The sequence below is a fragment of the Leptinotarsa decemlineata genome, unplaced genomic scaffold (genome assembly GCF_025532065.1).
Source record: "Leptinotarsa decemlineata unplaced genomic scaffold, Ldec_3_MD MMD2_tig00026317_RagTag_RagTag, whole genome shotgun sequence".
Lineage (NCBI taxonomy): Eukaryota > Metazoa > Arthropoda > Insecta > Coleoptera > Chrysomelidae > Leptinotarsa > Leptinotarsa decemlineata.
This window is the reverse complement of record NW_027412686.1, coordinates 2,725,261-2,744,152: the sequence shown is the minus strand read 5'-3', so window position 1 is coordinate 2,744,152 and position 18,892 is coordinate 2,725,261. Positions and strand designations below refer to the sequence as shown.

The 18,892-nt window shown below is 38.4% G+C and overlaps 1 protein-coding gene and 1 long non-coding RNA gene across 2 annotated transcripts in view; one reads left to right on the top strand and one right to left on the bottom strand.

The window, feature by feature from the left end:
* LOC141485372 (uncharacterized) overlaps nt 1–18,892 on the top strand; it is a 288,974-nt gene that overhangs the window by 109,448 nt on the left and 160,634 nt on the right. The gene's annotated exons all lie outside the window — the stretch shown is intronic.
* LOC141485362 (uncharacterized) lies at nt 8,970–10,450 on the bottom strand. Its single transcript, XM_074181867.1, has 2 exons — nt 10,335–10,450; nt 8,970–10,271 (listed from the first exon to the last, which is right to left on the bottom strand). Exon 2 carries the CDS (start codon nt 10,265–10,267, stop codon nt 9,146–9,148), a length of 1,122 nt encoding a protein of 373 aa, XP_074037968.1. The 5' UTR covers nt 10,268–10,271; nt 10,335–10,450; the 3' UTR covers nt 8,970–9,145.

Here is an 18,892-nt window from a genome sequence, read left to right as displayed (position 1 = left end):
TTGGTATCCAATTCGATGGGTGGGTAGAAGTTGGCACTCAACTCGCTAGAGAATCCCGACAATGAAAACGTGCGTGACATGACTGACGAATTTTCGATGATTCATGTCTTTTTATTGCTGACAGCAGAAATTGTGGACCAATCGTCGCTTTTTCGGTGGTCTATCCATATCATTATGTGTGACTACATTCACATCATTCACTTTACAATAACAACAAAAAATTTTTCTTGTAGGTGGACCATCATTCATATCGGAATTACTACTGCTACCGCTGGAATCATTGTAATGCTCTTGACAGTACTGATACTTCAAGACATCAATATCATTTTGTAGGTTTTGTGGTAACTTATCCCATACAGATGCAATTTCATGTGATGCACACCCAATCAACACCTCTTTCGGCATATCAGCGAGTTGTTCTTTACTCATTTTTTGTAAAGTGCGTACTCTGGAATATGCGATCAATGAATGACTCATCCTCTTGATACTCTCCCTATCCTGTACTGGTGTTAACTCCATGTCTTGTTCTGAAGAAACTTCAAACACAAATGGCCACACCATACTGTGTTGAATCGTTGTTCACGCTTATAGTTATATGTGATAGTATTGATAGGATTCGAACCCATATAAAAATAGTGAATCAGTTCTTTGGGAGGGGGTAAATCGCCAAAACTATCAAAATATTTTATCGAAGTTCCCCTTTTTCTATATGCTACCCAATGTGTCCCTTGACCATGTCGACTATCCAAATTTACTATGGCAGATTCATATCGGAGTGGTCCTGATTTTGGTAAATCGTCACGCATATATACCCCCCGAAAATATGGAATCGTCATTTTCTTAGCGTAATAGTTGAGGTCGATATTGGAGAGAGCTCTTTTAGGTAGCAAATTTATGAGTTTTTTGAATTTTGAGGTTTCAAATAGACTCCTAATCCTTTGCGGTAAGGCTTCAAGTAGATACCACTTCCTTGTTTACCTATAGCAATTGCCTCCATGTGTTTATTATGGCGATTTGTCTCACTCAACTGCTCCCTACTCGCTTTTGCTGCTTGAACTGCTTTCGTTATACCAGCAGTAGCACCGGCTAAACTACCTAGTGCTGATAAACCAGCAAAAATTGGAATGAGTGGTAGTATTCCACCAATTTTAGGAATCGGTATGATTCGCGGTGTGCGAATTTTCTTTTTCCCACCTGCAGCCCTCATATATTTGCGTGCTGCTTTGAGTGCAATTTCAGCTGCTCTTTTAGAATTTTTGACAACAAATTCACTTCCACCCGCTTTGTGTAGAACATCACGCACTTTCTGAACGATCCCAGAACCAAAAGCTATCACCTTAGAAGCTTTCAATATTTTTTTAACTTTTTTTTTCTTAATAGAACGCTTTTTCTTCGGAATGTGTGACTGCTTGGGAGATGAGTCACAACCCATACCAAATCGGCGTTTCCCTTTCATTATATTCGTAACTAGCCAAGCAGCTCCTTTTTCTCCAATAGTAGCGTCTTTTGCTTTGACACGATTCCAAGCACTTTCTGCAAGCTCCTTATCCGCTATGTGTCTAGCTGCAAGATTATCAGGGTTCTGTGAATATGCAATATCGTGTTTTTTGCATGCAAAATCCAGCTGATTGACACCCGAATCACCTCTCAACAATCTTTTCTGCAATTTGGTGCCCGGACCGCAATACTGATAGCCAGGTAAGTGTAATTCAAATGGTAGATTATTGATGAGGGAATTGATCAATCCTCTACCAGTTTTATTTGAATGCAATTCAGTAGATCTGCATCGACTCATAACCCCTATTTAAATAAAGGAATCGATGTGGAACCCTGCTTATATAGTCTCCAACTGTCATACAATGCGCATATTGAAGCAGAAGCAGCAATTTTACATCGATAATTTCGATGAAAAAGTGGGTGGTGGATCGGGAAGCGGTGTCAAACAACGTCACGGATCTTTACTTCCACTTTCTATTCGCGGCCTGATTATTGGACCTTCTAACTGTGGCAAGACAAATGTTATGATTTCTTTGCTAACGCATCCTCTAGGATTACGATTCGCAAATGTTTATCTTTATTCAAAGTCTCTTTATCAACCTAAATACGAGTATTTACGTGAAGTATTATCTCCAATCGAAGGGTTGGGTTTTTACACTTTTGCCAATAATGCAGGTGAAATAGTAGAGCCTTCAGACGCCAAACCTGATTCGATATTCATTTTTGATGATGTTATGTGCGAGAAACAGGATGTTATACGATCATATTTCAGTATGGGTCGTCATAAAAATGTGGATTGTTTCTATTTAGCCCAAACATATTCACGAGTTCCGAAACAATTGATACGAGATAATGCAAATTTTATCGTAATGTTCAAACAAGATGATATGAATCTCAATCATATTTTTTCCGACCATGTATCACCAGATGTAACATATAAGCAATTTCAAGATATGTGTGCGAGATGTTGGGAAGATAAATATGGATTTTTAGTAATTGATAAGGATCGAGAAGTGGTAAATGGACGTTATCGAAAAGGATTCGACGCTTTCATATATCCTTGACGTTCTTGAAGAATTGAATCACTTGAGTGCTAGATAGTGGAGATAACACTTCATTATACAAATTCTTGGAGTGAATTATGGAGGGAAAAAATGATGATGAAATATGTTTAAAAAGAAAGTTAATTGAAGCAACGGATGCCGTTCGGAAGAAATTCAATTATATCAAAAGTAGTCGTCTAGGTGATCAATCAGCACTCGAGAGGATCTATGAGCCAATAATAACACCTTTGAAAGTAATATCTGCCAATACTGAAGGAGCATCTCAAATGAATCAAGTGATGCAGAAAACAAAGCCTGCTACACCATTAACAGCCAAAACTATAATTGAAAGTGAGTGGAAACCGAAATTTGAAGGGGCTTCCTCGAAGGATCTTCAAACCTCTCAATTGACAACTTTAGATTCACAATCACCTAATGTATTCGATGATGGTGATGAAGTACAAAAGCATATAAAAAAGTTACTATCAGGAAATCCCTCTTACGATACAGTCTTTGGAGTACACATGAACACTGAAACGGGAAATTTACAAATGGGAGTAGCTGATGTGGAATTTATCGATGAGAAAATTGTGTTTATGAAAAATGGTAAAACTATTGGCTCTTATCAGGGCACTCCAAAACTATATAACTTGATATTCATGAAAGTACCATCGAGAAATATCCCCTCTTCCGATATGACCACATATGGTGATATACTCAAATTAACAAAGGCTGCATATAAATACAATGAGAGAAAACAAGGTCTTCTATCGAATAATTGGAAGAAATATAGAGAAATAATCCTACCATTATTATCCAATGGAAACCCTAGTAGAGAAGGTGCTGGCATGATCAAAATACCCACCCAGAAAAAATATATCAGAAATAAGCATACAGATTATGTTTATTGGAATGAACTCGAAGAATTGATTGATCGCCTTCGACTACTTTGGAGTTCACGACTGGCTGGACATACCGGACATGATAATGAAATATTAGCCATAATTGAGGAATTACGTGAAGAAGGATTAGTCTATTGATCGCAATATCATGAATATGATGTGTGAAACTGGCTCAGTCGATCACAAACGATCTAACTATGCATACCACAATTGATAAATTTGGTCGTAGAAGAGGTGGTGTTAGTAAACCAATAGTTGGAAGATCTGGTGTTGGATTCATTCTCACACCAAATGGTGATTATGATATTCAGAATAAGCGGTTTCAAAATGTTGGTGAACCTGTAGACAGTAAAGATTCTGTTACTAAAGGATATGTTGACGATCACATTAGAAAAGTCAATGAGACAACTCTGAAGTATTTCCAAGAATTCATTGCATCAACGCTACGTAACATCGGAAAACATATTGATTCAAAACATAATGAGGTGCAAATAATCATTGACAAAAATGCACTCATCACTTCTGCATTAGCTGATCAATTGAGTAATGTGGAAAAGCGAACTGACGTAATAGCTAAGTTGGTTGATACTTTTACTGAGCGAGTCATTGAAGTTTAATAGTCAATCGTTACACTTGCACCTGAACAGTAGAAAAGTGATTCCTCAATTTTATCATCTTGAAGAAGTCTTAGAGCAGTAATATGAGTAATGCAAAATGGCAGGTTGTGAAAGAAATACACAAGCCGGCGCGTCGAAATTTCCCCCGTCGGAAGACAATAATAAAGGGTTTTTCTGACTTGTGGCAGATGGATTTGATGGAAATGCAACCATATTCTAAAGAAAATGAGGGATGTAGGTACATCCTTATAGTTATCAACTGTTATTCAAAGTTTGTATGGTCAAGGTCGTTGAAGAATAAAACTGGTGATTCAGTTACTGCAGCTATGGCAAGCGTGTTGAAAGATGCTAAATATACTCCAAAAAATTTACAATCTGATCATGGTACTGAGTTCTATAATTCGAAATTCTCATCGTTAATGAAGAAACACAACATCAATCATTACTCAACATTCAGCACAAAAAAAGCTGCAATTGCAGAACGAGTAATCAGAACATTGAAGAGTTGGCTTTATAAGGAGTTTTCACTTCAAGGTCATTACAAGTGGTTGAACATTCTTCCTAGAATTACCCGTCAGTATAACAACAAAGTTCATCGTACGATTGGTATGAAACCTGCAGATGTGAAACAGTCTACTAAATTGTCAATGTATGCCGAATCTAAGAGTCCACATGTGAAACGTAAAAAAAATACGTTTAAAATTGGGGATAGTGTTCGAATCAGCAAATATAAAAATGCATTCGATAAAGGTTATACAGCAAATTTTACAGCTGAAATATTCAAAGTTGTGAAAGTTAATAATACAGAACCTATAACTTATGCATTAGAAGATGTGAATGGGCAACCAATCAAAGGCTGTTTTTATGGGCTGGAGTTGAATAAAACGAAAGATCCCAATACGTATTTGGTGGAGCGAGTTTTAAAAAGAAAAGGACATCGCCTCTATGTAAAGTGGCTGGGGTTCTCTGAAGATCACAACTCATGGATCGATGAAAATTCTTTAGTGTAATGACATTATCATGATTGTACTCAATATTAGATAAAAAATAAAAAAATAGTGTATTAAAATTGTTTTATTTATTAAAAACTAAATAGAATAATAACCTTAGAAATGATGCAAGTAATATGTAAACTATTGGTTTTATTTTTCATAAATTCAACATATTGAAATCACTTCAAGATGTGTATGTTAGCATAAGATTTCCATGAATCCTCCGTCTCTCTATCTGCTCTTCATGGGTTAGACACCAGCACTCTCGAAAGTGGACATCTCTGTTGGGGTGAAATTGGCCGACATTCTCACACAATTGCCAATCATTTCTACAAGCACTGCATAAATTGTTCCAACAATCCACACTATATTCACCACATTGTAGACATCGCTGGACTAATGTATCGCAAGTCGCTACACAATTTATGCATATATTCCTTGAAATGCCCATATTATTACACATAATCTCTTTCGAACATTCTCTGCACTGCTGGCGGTAGTCACTTACTTCTAGAGTTGAACCATTTATCCTCTTCCGAAGTGGGTCTGGATTCCTTGCCACAACACATCTACGACACAGGCCGGTACATGGGTTGATATATGTTTCAGGCCAATACCCATGGCAGTTGTAACACACTATATGTTTGCCAATTTTGATTGGAAAGCCGCGTATTGTCGGTTTTGTATCCCACTCTTTAGGGAAAGACATATTCACTGATAGATGTACAAATATTCAATCGATGAATTTAACTACACTCTCACGCTCCCATGTTTCCCTCTTATAAACAGGTACCGTGAAGAGTGGGGTAGAGTGGAGGGAGCTACCACCACCACTGTCAAAAATCATATAAAAATCGGTGAGTGATTGTAAACTTCAGTCAGTATTCAAGTATCACCACAAGAATACATTAATATGTCTGCCCAGAGAGCTGCTGTGTTAGCATTATTATCTCAGAGAGATATTAATAACCATGAGCTGGTGGAAGAGTTTGAAGACGTTGGACAGATAGTGGGTGTTGACGAAGAAAATGATGGTGGAGATATGCAGTATGAGGTGAATGAGCAAGGTGCAGAAGGTGGCTTAAATATCGAAGACGATGAGGCAATTGAGCAAGGTGTTGGGGATTTAGACATTGATGATGATGAAGAAGGTCTTGTTGAAGAAGAAGATGAAGGTATCGCAACAGATTCGACTCACGAGACTGACGACAGCGGAGTAGTTATTGGCAATGTTGAGTGGTTGAATATCACTGAGACATTGGATGATCCGTTAGATTTGTATTGTGTAACGGATAGCCATGTCAGGATCGAAACGATTGACGGTGAAATAGAGAAGTTGTGTTGGTGTTGCTTCCGCTTTTATTCTGTGCGGAATAACAATGGAGGGTATTATGAGCACGTCGACATTCATTACACCGCCCGCTTCATGGAGATGGGGCAAACATGGTGTAAAGCATGTGATAGGCCTTTGACCAACTTTAGGAGAATAGCCGTCTGTATCATATGTAACAACACCCCACCTCTGGAGATGTAACCGTGGACCTTCGGGTCAACAAAAAAAAAACAGCCCTTTTCAGGGCTACATTATTTAAACAAAGAGTAGATATCTCATAATGAGATTGCAACAACACCCCATCTGCGGAGCAGTTACCGTGGACTTTCGGGTCAACAAAAATACAGCTCTTTTCAGAGCTACAAACAAAGTGTAGATATCTAATAATAAGATTGATCACTCAGTCAAAGAAATAGAATATTTTGAGTGTCACATAATCATACGAAGAGTAGTTTGTAATATATGGATATACCTCTAAAATGTACATCCATATACATATGAGGTATGCACAAATGTGTTATAGAATATGTAAGTTCTCTGAATATCTTATCTTTGTAAAATAAATCACATTGAAAAATGATTGTTTAAGCGTCCGAGTGGATTTGAATCTGTTTGATAACATACTAGCTCTCTCTTATCTGAACAATTGCAGAATTCATGTCAAGATTTGGAAATATAATTTTCATAAGACAATATTTCAAATTCGAGGGGTGTTTATTCAGAGTAGTCAATAAGAGTAGTTGGTATTGTAATTCAGAATATTTATTTCAAAGGTGGAAAGGAGAGAGGGAGGTAGACACTGCCCCAACCACGCAGTGTCTCGTGTACACCAACCAAACAAAATGTGTACTCCGAGGAAGGATAAAGGATGGGTGAAATAGGGAAAAAAATAGGGAAAAAAAAGGAAAGGATTACAAGTCGTCGTCGTCGTCGCTGTCATCGGGTCGGGGGAAGTACTGCCACATCACCGAACCCTCAGAAAACGCCATTTCCTCCGCAAATGCGTCGTCGTCCCAGAGATCGTCATCATCATCATCCGAGCTGCTCGAGTCTTCGGAGTGGTCTTCGGTACTGGTCACATGCAGAACCTGAACCGAAGATGTGGAAGGGTGATGAGGCGTGGTGGTTGAATCGGCCTCCATATCTGGATTCTCCATATCGGAATCCTCCAACTGAAGATCCGGGAGTGGCGCTGTAGGTTCTTCCGCCTGGGGTCCGGTCGTGGAATCGGCTTCCTGGTATGTTGACATGCTGACGATAGCTACTCAACTGAAGATTACATTGAGGAACTCCTACATTTATACTCTTGCACAGGAGGGGGTATAGTGGGAGGCGGAGTGGGGGGGAGGTGGGGGTCGCAAAAAACGCGCCCCGGATGCAAGTGGCGGATGTTGAGCGCCCCAGGCCGCGAAGCGGCCTGCTGAGCGATCGCTTCACGATCGCGAAGCGATCGCTTCGCGATCGCCTATACAACCTTTCCCTTCGTTACTTATCCGAATATACATTGCTTGAAATTTCTTTATGATACGAATTTTTATCAACATTATTAAAATAATGTTCCAAAGATATTCAAAGATAATGATTAACTGTTTCCATTTTCTAATTAGTTCATTTTATAGCGAAACAACTAACGTTTCACCGCAAGGGTGTACCGATATAACCCTATTTTTTTCACTACTACCAAATAGAGTGGTTAGGTTGAATGCTGCCCCACCCACGCAGCATTCCGTGTGCACCAACCAGGTACTATGTGCACTCCGAGGAAAACCTAACCTAACCTACCTGATCATCATCATCATCATCTATAATGATGATGTCAGGTTCGGGAGAATCAACCACCACGATGATATTTGGTGGAGCGATTTGATGATCTTCAAGCCACAGTTGATCCACAAGTTCTGGGCTGGCAAATTCATCATGTTCAAACTCATCTTCGTCTGAGGTTACATCTTGTTCTTCATTCAGCTCTATTGTTGTATCTGAATACCCATCGAATTCATCATCGGGAGATGTTGAATCAACTACAGCAACTTGAATGTCACCATAGGACAAATTCTCTGGTGGGGCAAAATGAGGTTCACTGGTGGAATCAGCTTCCCGAATAATTGGTGTTGCTTGATTCATGATGAACGAACAAGTTGAAGAATATTGAGAATACAATCTTATTTATATGATTTGAAGAAAGTGGGGTAGAGTAAGGGAAGGGGAATATGTGAAAAATAAAGACCCACTAGGTTATTTATTCAAGTATTGATGTGAGAATTGGGGAATAAATCCAATATAATATTCATTAGATTCATGATTTCATTTTTACACATTCACATAAATGAAATTTGTTTGAATAATGTTGAGAGAAGTAATGATGAGAGAAGTGTCAAAAGGTTTTGGAATTATACTCAGAGCATTACTAGAATCACCTTTATTTATTCTCTAGAAAAAATAACTATTTTACAATTCACACACTTTCAAATGATGGAAATTCTATACAATCATTCTATTTAACTAATTTTATTCTATATACTACATGTGACTAGAAAATGACTAGAATGAAGGAATAAATACTGCCCCAACCACGCAGTATTTTGTGTGCAACAACCAAAATAGATATGCACTCCAATATTCCTTATTTTATTTTTTCATTCATAACATTCATAACCTTAAAATTAACATGCAAGTTTTTATTATATTCCTAAAATTACAATTTTTTTATTCTAAACATACATCTAACTTAAACTAAACAAAAATATATTTACAAAAGGGGTTAGGTATTAAGGAACCCCTGGCACATGGCATCCCATTCCTGAACAAGAGGTCCATATTTTTGGATGTAAGCCAAACTCTTTCCTTGTTGCGAATCTTCTTCTTGAAGTTTCGCCCTAAGCATAGAGAGTCGCTTCTCTAATTCCAGTTTCTGGGCCTCGATGGTGGAAATATCCGCCATCAAGGCCCTTTTTCTGGAATCAGAACCATCCACAACCTTCTTTTCCCTCAAATATCTCTTTTTCACAGACTGTGCATAGGTAATAGACTCTTTGAGTTTATTACCCTCTACCACAGTCTGTGAAAGGACATTTTCCGGGCCAACCTCTTGTTCGGAATGCTCAACACGTACCTGGGGGGTGACTGGAGGGGGTGACGCATTCCGATGGACCTGGGGGGTGACTGGAGGGGGTGACGCATCCCGATGGACCTGGGCGACGACTTCCACCAAGTTCTGCACCTCCATCACTGGAAGGGGTGCTGTAGGCCAACCAACGTAAGGTGAGTTCTTTTCACACTTTTTGCGAAAAGCACTCAACTTACCACCCCTCCCACCTTTGGCTTTGGATGCCTTCACAGGTGCGGACTTCTTCACAGGTGCGGACTTCTTCACAGGTGCGGACTTCTTCATCTTCTTGGCCCTCTTCACCGGTTTCTCGAACTCATCCCCTGAATCGATGGGGGATAATAGTTCGATGGGCGATAAGAAGCTTCGAAGATGCGATAAATCCGCCAGAGACTCGTCCAGGTCCGGGTTGTAGACATTCAGTAAATCTTCGATTTGGGGTGCTGACGAAGAAGTTGGTCCACTGAATGTCGATAAAGTTGGTGGGGGGTCAATCTCCTCCTCCTCGGGGGTTGGTTTGAAGTCCTCGAAAAAGAACTTCAAGTCAGGAGCCGCCACTTCCTGGGTGGAAGTCATCCCCGGTGGTGGAATGGGAGCCGCCACTTCCTGGGTGGAAGTCATCCCCGGTGGTGGAATGGGAGCTGCAGCTGGTGTTGCAGCTGGTGGTTGTACCATGATGTCCTGTAGGACAACCACCCTCCTCCGCTCTACATCCTCCAACTGTCTCTCACTGAGAGTGGTAATCGGGTTCATCAGAGCATTCCTCAGAAAAGACATGATTCTAGAAAGAGAAAATGAAAATATTAGACAATATAATATAAATAGTATGGAAGTGTGTACTTACATCAAGCTGCTTGGAAATTTCAACTAAGTTGGCTGGCAGGTATCTCAGGTTGGCTGCTTCTTTCGAAGGAAGACTGCAATCGAATGATGAACTGTGGCCTCCTCCTCATGTTTTATAGCCGTATGCTCCCTACCACTTCGGGTGGGAATGGGAGTGGGGGTGGAAGTGGGGTAGGATAATTCGTTTGAAATATTCGACAAGTATGAATTTTACAATTTGTTGAACAAACCAGATAATGAGTGAAAAAATTCAATTACTCGATTGCTCTTCCAATAAGGCAATGAGTAAATTTAATTTCTTGTCACTTATACTGTTTTCATCTTTCAGTACATTCAAAAGAATTCTTAAATTTTGTTCGGAACTTGTCTGATAGAATTCAATATCGTTGTGGCCCCAAGGTAATGTCTTGGTGGTATTAGGAATGATGAATCGCTTATCATCATTATGTGATAGCGCGACTTTATTGCACATCAACGTGTAAATATCATGTAAATCACTCCTGAATACATTCATCTTTCTAAATATTATACCGCCTGTTTCAACAATCCTAATGTAATCTTCAATTGAAATTTGATTTTTTATAACGGATTTTTTAATACCTTTTGCTTTCTTTATTTCATCAGACACACTTTGTACATGATATGCTTTCGCACCGGTGCCATGGAAACTGATGATGGGATCACTCGGAAGTTCATCCTTCATATTTCCAATCACCGATTTGCTAACTGGCACATTGAATTTATTACCCAACCTATAGTTAGAAGTGTCAAATTTGTCAACATTTGCAATCATAAAATTATAAAAATTATCCGTCATTATTTTCAGTATCAAAGAATCCGTATCGGTATAGAGAAGAGAAGCTTGTGGTCCGTAATGTTTTTTGATGACATCATAGAAAAAATCATAAATGACTGTTTTCGACATATCCAATATACTGAACCCCAAATACAATGGTTTATTATAACAAACCTTAACTTTATCCATATGTATGACGACAAAGTCTTCCGAAAATATGGATAATGTTTTGAAATTGGGACGAGCTATCAAAGCATTGGCACCCATACCTCTTCTTATGGATTCCCAATGTGTGACAATTCGAATGTCTCTTCTATTGTTTACATTTTCCATCGTTTTGCCAAATATGGAATTTATATTCAATTTGAAGTAACCCTTCTCAAACTTATTGGTAGCCTTATTTCTCAAATTTGTATTCAAATCGATATATTTTTTCAGCCACGGTGACTGATTGAATCTGAGAATTCTATGAGTTTTCATCACCATCAAACCATTACGGACCGCTTGTTTCAAATTCCTATAATGAACGATATATTTCTTTTTATCATTCAAATTAGGAATAAGTTTGGGTATTTTGGACTTTGAACCAGGTGGTATAATACTTTCAACCAAAAATGGTAAATCCGAATGTAGATCGTGTAACTCGACAGGATAATGCACATTTACTTCAAGTATGTATCCTTGGGGGCTATCATCTGGAAAACTATTGATATCCAACTGACATATTTCACTGGCGGTCAACCAAGTGAACCCACCAAAAGGTAATGATTGAGACATGCTATGACCATACAGATTTGTTGCATCCAAATACATTATGAAAGATGAAGGTTCTTCGGGATTATAATTTGGAAGAAACTGATTGTTTGCAATATGCTTTCTCTCCGAACACTGGCTTACACCACCACGTATACCGTTTTGGAGAAAATGCACCATATCGATATCAGTTAATAATTCCAAGTTGACACCCGTATACTTCAACATAGCATCCCAAGAAAGACCTGGAGAAGTGAAATAGTGAGCAGGATCCAATTTATATGTATCTAAACTCATATTTCTAAAATTTTCAAAAATATCGCACAACAGTAGAACATCAGATTTTAGGTATATGTCAGAATATTCACCCAAATCTTGACAATTGAATGTGTTCCATACCTGCTTTACTCTATCATAATCCTCATCAGAAACATGTTTTTCATTTAATTTATCATAAAAGTCCACCTTTGATGGTATACTAGAATAATTTAATTTATCTAAAGAATCGATAAAACTGTACGGAAAAACACCTTTCTGCCTCATAAGTTTGAATTTATCCTGTTCCGGAAAATATTTTCTTGTTTCCACAAAATGTTTTTCATCTAAATTGTCACCTAACTCTTGAAGGGAAGCAGCCATAAATTTAAAACTATCGATGAACCTTAATTTCAAAAACTTATTTTTCGTCACTCCATTGTGATCTACTATTCTCTCCATAATTATATGTTTCGTGAAGGAAACATACTTTTCTTTAGTTTGAGCAATAACATCAACTTTTGTTTTGTTTGTGCATAACTCTTTTATGAACAAATGACAGTCATACCCACTGAGATTATGAAAAATTATGGGTATAAAGTTGGGCAATTTGAAATTGAGGTTACAAATACTATGTGCAGCTCCATTTCTTTTTTTCCCCGTTAGATGGCAGTGGTCACGCACCTTAATATCACCATCACCAAATGGTTCTCCACATATACCACATGTGGCGGCAATATTGAAATCATGCTCTTCCTCATCAGTCAATGGACTCATTGGAATGACTTTCTTCAAATATTTGTGATAAATATTGGTGACATCAGCCTCCAAGTTTGACACAAACACTTTAGCTGCATCAGCACCTCTATATAGTACAAATTTAGATATAGAATCATCAAAAGAGCACTTTATGAGGTAAGAAAAAGCATATGGTTCATGAAGATGTTCGATTTGTATAAGAGTTAGCAGGATTTGGCTCATTAGTATGCACTGGTTTCAGAATAGATTCGAAATCAGCATATACAACGAATGGAACCCTCAACTGTTTCTCGATATTTTCAAATTTCAAAATATTCTCAGGTACCCTTTTACCAAATTTATCAACCCTGAAATTTGTGGATGGTGTCGTTGTCGATATGTGATTACAATCATTCAACTGATGTCGCAATAAAGTTCGTTCATTATCAAAGTACAATAAACAACCATCACAAAAATACTTTTTATGACCACGGGCAGATATTTGTGATGATACTAGTCTCGATAAATCCTTAATCCAACAATAATGACTATTACCAGAATCATCTGTAATAATCAACAGATTAACATGACTATTTAATCTACGTTTAGAATAGTGTAACGGACCCACAACTTCATATTCAATTCTACCATTTTTAAAAACATTTTCCAACCCATAAACATTGATAGAGCAATCGTTCATAACCTCAAACTTAGGAATATCTTTCAACTTAACTGGAAATTCCATACCTGCTACATTCAAGACGGTTGAGAAGTGGGGATATGATGAAATTTCATTAAGTTTCTGACTGGCAGGGTATAAAGCTGAAGTCACAGCCCACGCAAAGCAGCACTGATCTTGATTAAGAACATTCACCACACTTTTCTTCAATTCGATGAACCTTGGCAATTTGATGTATGAAGACCCTCCGAAGGGGCTATACTTGTTGATATTCACCTCCAAGTACAAAATTTTCTCAATGGTCCAACCTGAAAATATGGGTTTTCTCTATAAGTCCATCATCATCAACATTTTGACTAGATCACATACCTGAATCCCGATCTTGAAATTCCGCTGCTTTAACAGTTAAACTATCTGCAAAACTGCTATAAACCACATCCAAATCATTCGATTGATCAATTACTTCATTGGGACTATTAAATGATTTGATGTCTGAAAGATCCTTAGTTTGCAGACTGTACCGCCCAAACACTTCCATGTTCACTTTCATGCATTTATGGATATCCAACACTTCTTCGAGTAGTTTCACTACTTTCTGCTTAATTTCATTGAAGAATGTTGGGTAATCCATGTGGTGGTTTTCACTGTCCACTCGGTAGCTCACAATTCGACACTTGAAAGCTGTATTGACAATTTTCACACCTTCCCCATATTGAACACATGCATTTGTTCTGTGCTGCAACGTCCTCCGATGTACATTCATCTGATCGCTTGCAATAGTCAAATTGCAGCAAACGCATGTTTGCAGTGTTGGAAGTGCTGGGGGTGTCAACCGTTGCCTCTTCGATGTTGGAGGTCCATCACCATTTGCGGGTGTGCAGGAATCCCGCTGATGACGACGTAGGTTGTCACTACGAGTGAAACTTTTTTTACAATCAACGCACGAATACATCTTGTATATAGAAATATATACCGTACGATAAGGAGAATTTGAAATGAGTGAAACGTTCACACCACACTCCTTATAAAAGCCCAACTCCTCCCCCCCCACCATAACCCAAATGAGAGCTACAAGGTCAACATTCAATGCCACAGAGCAAGCTCAAGGTAGTCGAAGTGACGAACGTCAATGTCAAACCCCACACTCAAGGTCAAACACCGCAACGCCTAATCCCACTATATATTCTGTACACGTCAAGATTTCATTCAAGGTCAACATTCAATGCCATGGAGCAAGCTCAAGGTAGTCGAAGTGTCGAACGTCAAGGTCAAACCCCACACTCAAGGTCAAACACCGCATTCAAGCTCATACTACGTGTACGACGTTCAAGGTTAGGTGACGTCATTCAAGGTCGTGTGACGTCTCAAGGTCAAAAGGGGTGGGGGGAGGCGTTCAGTCGGCATTAGCACCCTACTAATGTTCTCAGGAAGTTTATTGCACATACACGCAGTTCTCTGAATGGAAAAGTTCGTAAGCAGTGAAGTTCGAGGTGTACTGAGTCGAACCTCAAATCGATAAGCAGCCACAATCCATCTCGTATTTCTGATATGTACCGCTCTTGGTGGAATCAAATGTGCCAAGACAGTTGAACATCTTCCGTGAAAGTATCTCCAGATGTTCCAGTCTATCAAGGTTGTGAGTGACGTTGGAGTCTCCACTCGGGCGAATGGCTCTTTTCTGAATGTAATCCAGCAACTTCAGGGTATGCTTAGGGGCGGAGCTCCATACATGAGAACCAATACTCCAAAGCACATTTGATTTGAGCTTTATTAAGCATCAAATGATGCTGAAGTGTGTACAGTGTTCTGGTTCTGAACAGTATTCCAAACTTTTGAAAAGGTGCCTTTGCAGCAATTCCGGCAATATAATTGTGACAAGACATATTGGTGTATATTTTAACCCCCAACAAACTCATCGAAGTGGAAAGCGTAATTGTCTGTCCTGACAATATTATATCTGGTTCGGAGATATTTACCTTTCCGGAGAAAACCGATGCCTATATTTTCGTGGCATTGAATTGAACCTAGTTACTTTCACACCAATTCGGAATCACCTCTAGTTCCTCATTGAGATATGCAGCCTCCTGCTGCAGGTGAAGATGTGCAACTGCAAATGATGTTCTGGAATCCAAATGGAATGACGAGACAAGTGTGCTATAGTCAGCAAAGCAATATATTATTGAATTCTTGTTTTTATCCGATATGTCGTTGATATACAGTAAAAAGAGGGTTAGGGACAATATGGTTCCCAGGGAAACACCAACGTTGATGGTAAAAGTATTCAAGAGATATCCATCGATTGCCACTTTCATGAAACGATATTTCAAGAAGCTGGGGAGCCATACACAAAAATTATCCGAAAAGTTTGGTCAGCAAACCCTCATGCTACACACGGTCAAAAGCCTCAGAAGTATAGAACGCAACAGCTTTTGACACTCCATGTTTCTTGATTGCGTTATTCCAAATATGGGTGACATACGATAGACGGTTGCCTGTTGATCTTTGTTTCCAAAAGCCATATTGATGATTGCTCAAGATGTTGAAGCCTTTCAAATAATTAAGGATATGGTGGTTAACAGATTCCTCCATAATTTTTGAAATCGCTGAAAGCAAAGTGATTAGTCTATAATTAATTGGAAGATTTTTCTTACTTTTTTGGGAATAGGCTGAACGCGAGCAATCTTCCAACAAGACGAAGAAACCCCTACCTTGCAAGACATATTGAAAAGTCTGCAACATTCCTATGCGAGTTCATTGACGCACTTTCCAAGTACGATAACGGGTACTTCATCAGGATCAGAAGCCTTGTTATATCAAGCTGTTTTAAAATTCGACGATGTCGAAAAGTAATTTCAGGCATTGTAGATTCTAGTGTAGAAATAGTGGATGGTGCCTGTCCCAGAAAATCGACTCTGGAGTGGACTCAGCTAGAAGCTTTTTCTATGGATATTGTCGCAATTGTGTATGTTGTAAAGCAGTTCATCCCTGATTCTCTGAATTTATTTCCTTTCATTTATTCTATGTTTGCAGCTGTTGCGAGCATTAACAAACCTAGTTCGGTTTTCAAAACTGAATTTCTGCGCCACTGCCGGTAGACGCAATCTTTGTTGAACCAAGGTTTGCCGTACGAAGTTCTTTTTAATATGCATTCGAAGTCAGTTTCGGGACTTTATAGGCATACGTTGATGGATCATCAGAATTGAAAAAAACATATAGCCAGGGTAAATTTCGGAAATGATCATTGATATCCTCTCACTTAGCAGATCTGTAATGCAAAACTCTGCGTGGCTTAGATTGTTCCCCAACATTTATCGGAAATTTACTCAATCTGAAATGAGTTTGTGGTCAGAATATCTCAACGGAGACCTTAAGGCGACTGTGTAAATTTCTGTATTAGTTGTTAGGTATAGATCCAGAAGACTAGCATGTTCTCCATCACGATCAGGAATCCTGGTTGGCTCAATTAGAATCTAAGTAAGTCCGCTGCTTATTGCAAAAGCCTCAGTTTTGTCGTTGATATTTGAAATTTTGAGCCTTTCAATAATATGAACATTGAAGTCATCGAATTTGAACATTTTGGCACTGAGATGATTGATTTGCAGAAACTCAATGGCGTTTGCAAGAACAGAGAGTAGTGCCCGATATTGTGTATCGCTTGGTGGTCGACAAACGCAGCATATGAATTCAGTCATCTTCTGTGATATTATTTTAAACAACATAACATTAAAGTTTTGGGATTCCAACATTTCCTCCCGTTGACAGGAGAGATCGATTCGGATAAATAAAATATTCCAAAGTTACGTCTGAATCGAGAGTAGAAATCATAGCCGGGATATAGAAAATTTACGGAGTTTGTTGAAGCACTGACTTTGGTTTCTCTGAGTGAAAAAATTTGAGGACTACTTGTGTGCAGATGTTGGTGCTCTGAGTTTATATTTGAGTTGAGTCACCTGATGTTGCAGAAATCGATTTTAAAGTTGCTAGAGGGCCTCTAAGCAACTGCAGTAATCATACTATTTCCCTGTGGACTGATAGTAGAAGGGCACTGCTGACTATCAGAAATAGTGGTTTTCGAAAAACTTCTACAGAATGATGCCCTCAAATCAGCCCCCATCTGGAGATCCGATTGGAGAGCTATTTTATATTCGAAGTATGTTGACCCTAGGAGCACCATCATGCAAATTTTCCTTATATTTCCTCCCTTGAAACCGAAAACAACGGCACAGCAACGAAACGTTAGCTCGAAAGCAACCTCACACTGCCTAAGCTATTGCAATGATATCTTACCGAGCGATGCTGTATTTGTCATAGATAGTTGTCTGGATCAGTTCAAAAACTTTTCAACAGGTATGACAAAAATCATGAAGTACGAATGACAATGGGATGTCCATGCTTGATTATCCAGGAGAGGAGGCAATGTGATTTCTTCCAAATTTGGAATCCAACTGAATTATTAAAATTACTTTGAATTGATTGCTTTGCTTTTCGCTCGTAAATTTTTCCAATTCTAGGCATTTTGAAACATCAGAATTGCGTATTCAAAAAACACACTTTATTGTGAAATTTAAAATCAAGTGGAAATCTCACGCTGAAGTGTTTTTTAATACGTTATAATGAATTTTCATCAACAATTGGTCAGTTCTATAATAATTTTAAAAATATTTACAATATTGCCTTGATGCAATCTGCAATAACATTTCGGAGAAATATTCAAATATGAAGAATTTGATAAGTAGAATTTGAAACTACTTTCTTATAATTAACCTATTAAAAACTCTTCTCCCTGTCTCGACGCGCGTTTCTCTAACCAAATCAACATCATCAGGCGATAACGACAGTCTTAGTCATCTTCTGATGAGGCTAACTTGTTTGGCATAGAACACGTCGGGGGACAGCATTTTTCATCTGGTGAGGGAGAAGGGTTTTCAATAGATATAAAGAATCTGTTTCAAATATTCCACTTGTTTTTGAAAATATTCTTTATTTCTTCAAAATAGTTACTTTACTCTCCCAATATAGAACTCTCAATGAAATTACTCACTCATTTACAGAAAGATGATATTCAATACCATTTTATCCTTTCTACTCCTTCCTGCGACTGAACTCATATTGAGGTCGTAAATATTTTATGACCTTCCTTTTTGATTTCATGACACCGAGTTCAAATTAACAGGAGAGGTAAAATTTCAAAAGAAGTTTCAAAAATCTAACCAGCAAAAATAAGAAAAGGCTTCATCAATTCATGCATCGCACAAATTTCGACTTTTAAGGATCGTAGTTGGCTAGAAGTAATGAATATTCTTCAGACTATCTGGACTTTTGACTTATGGGAAAGAAA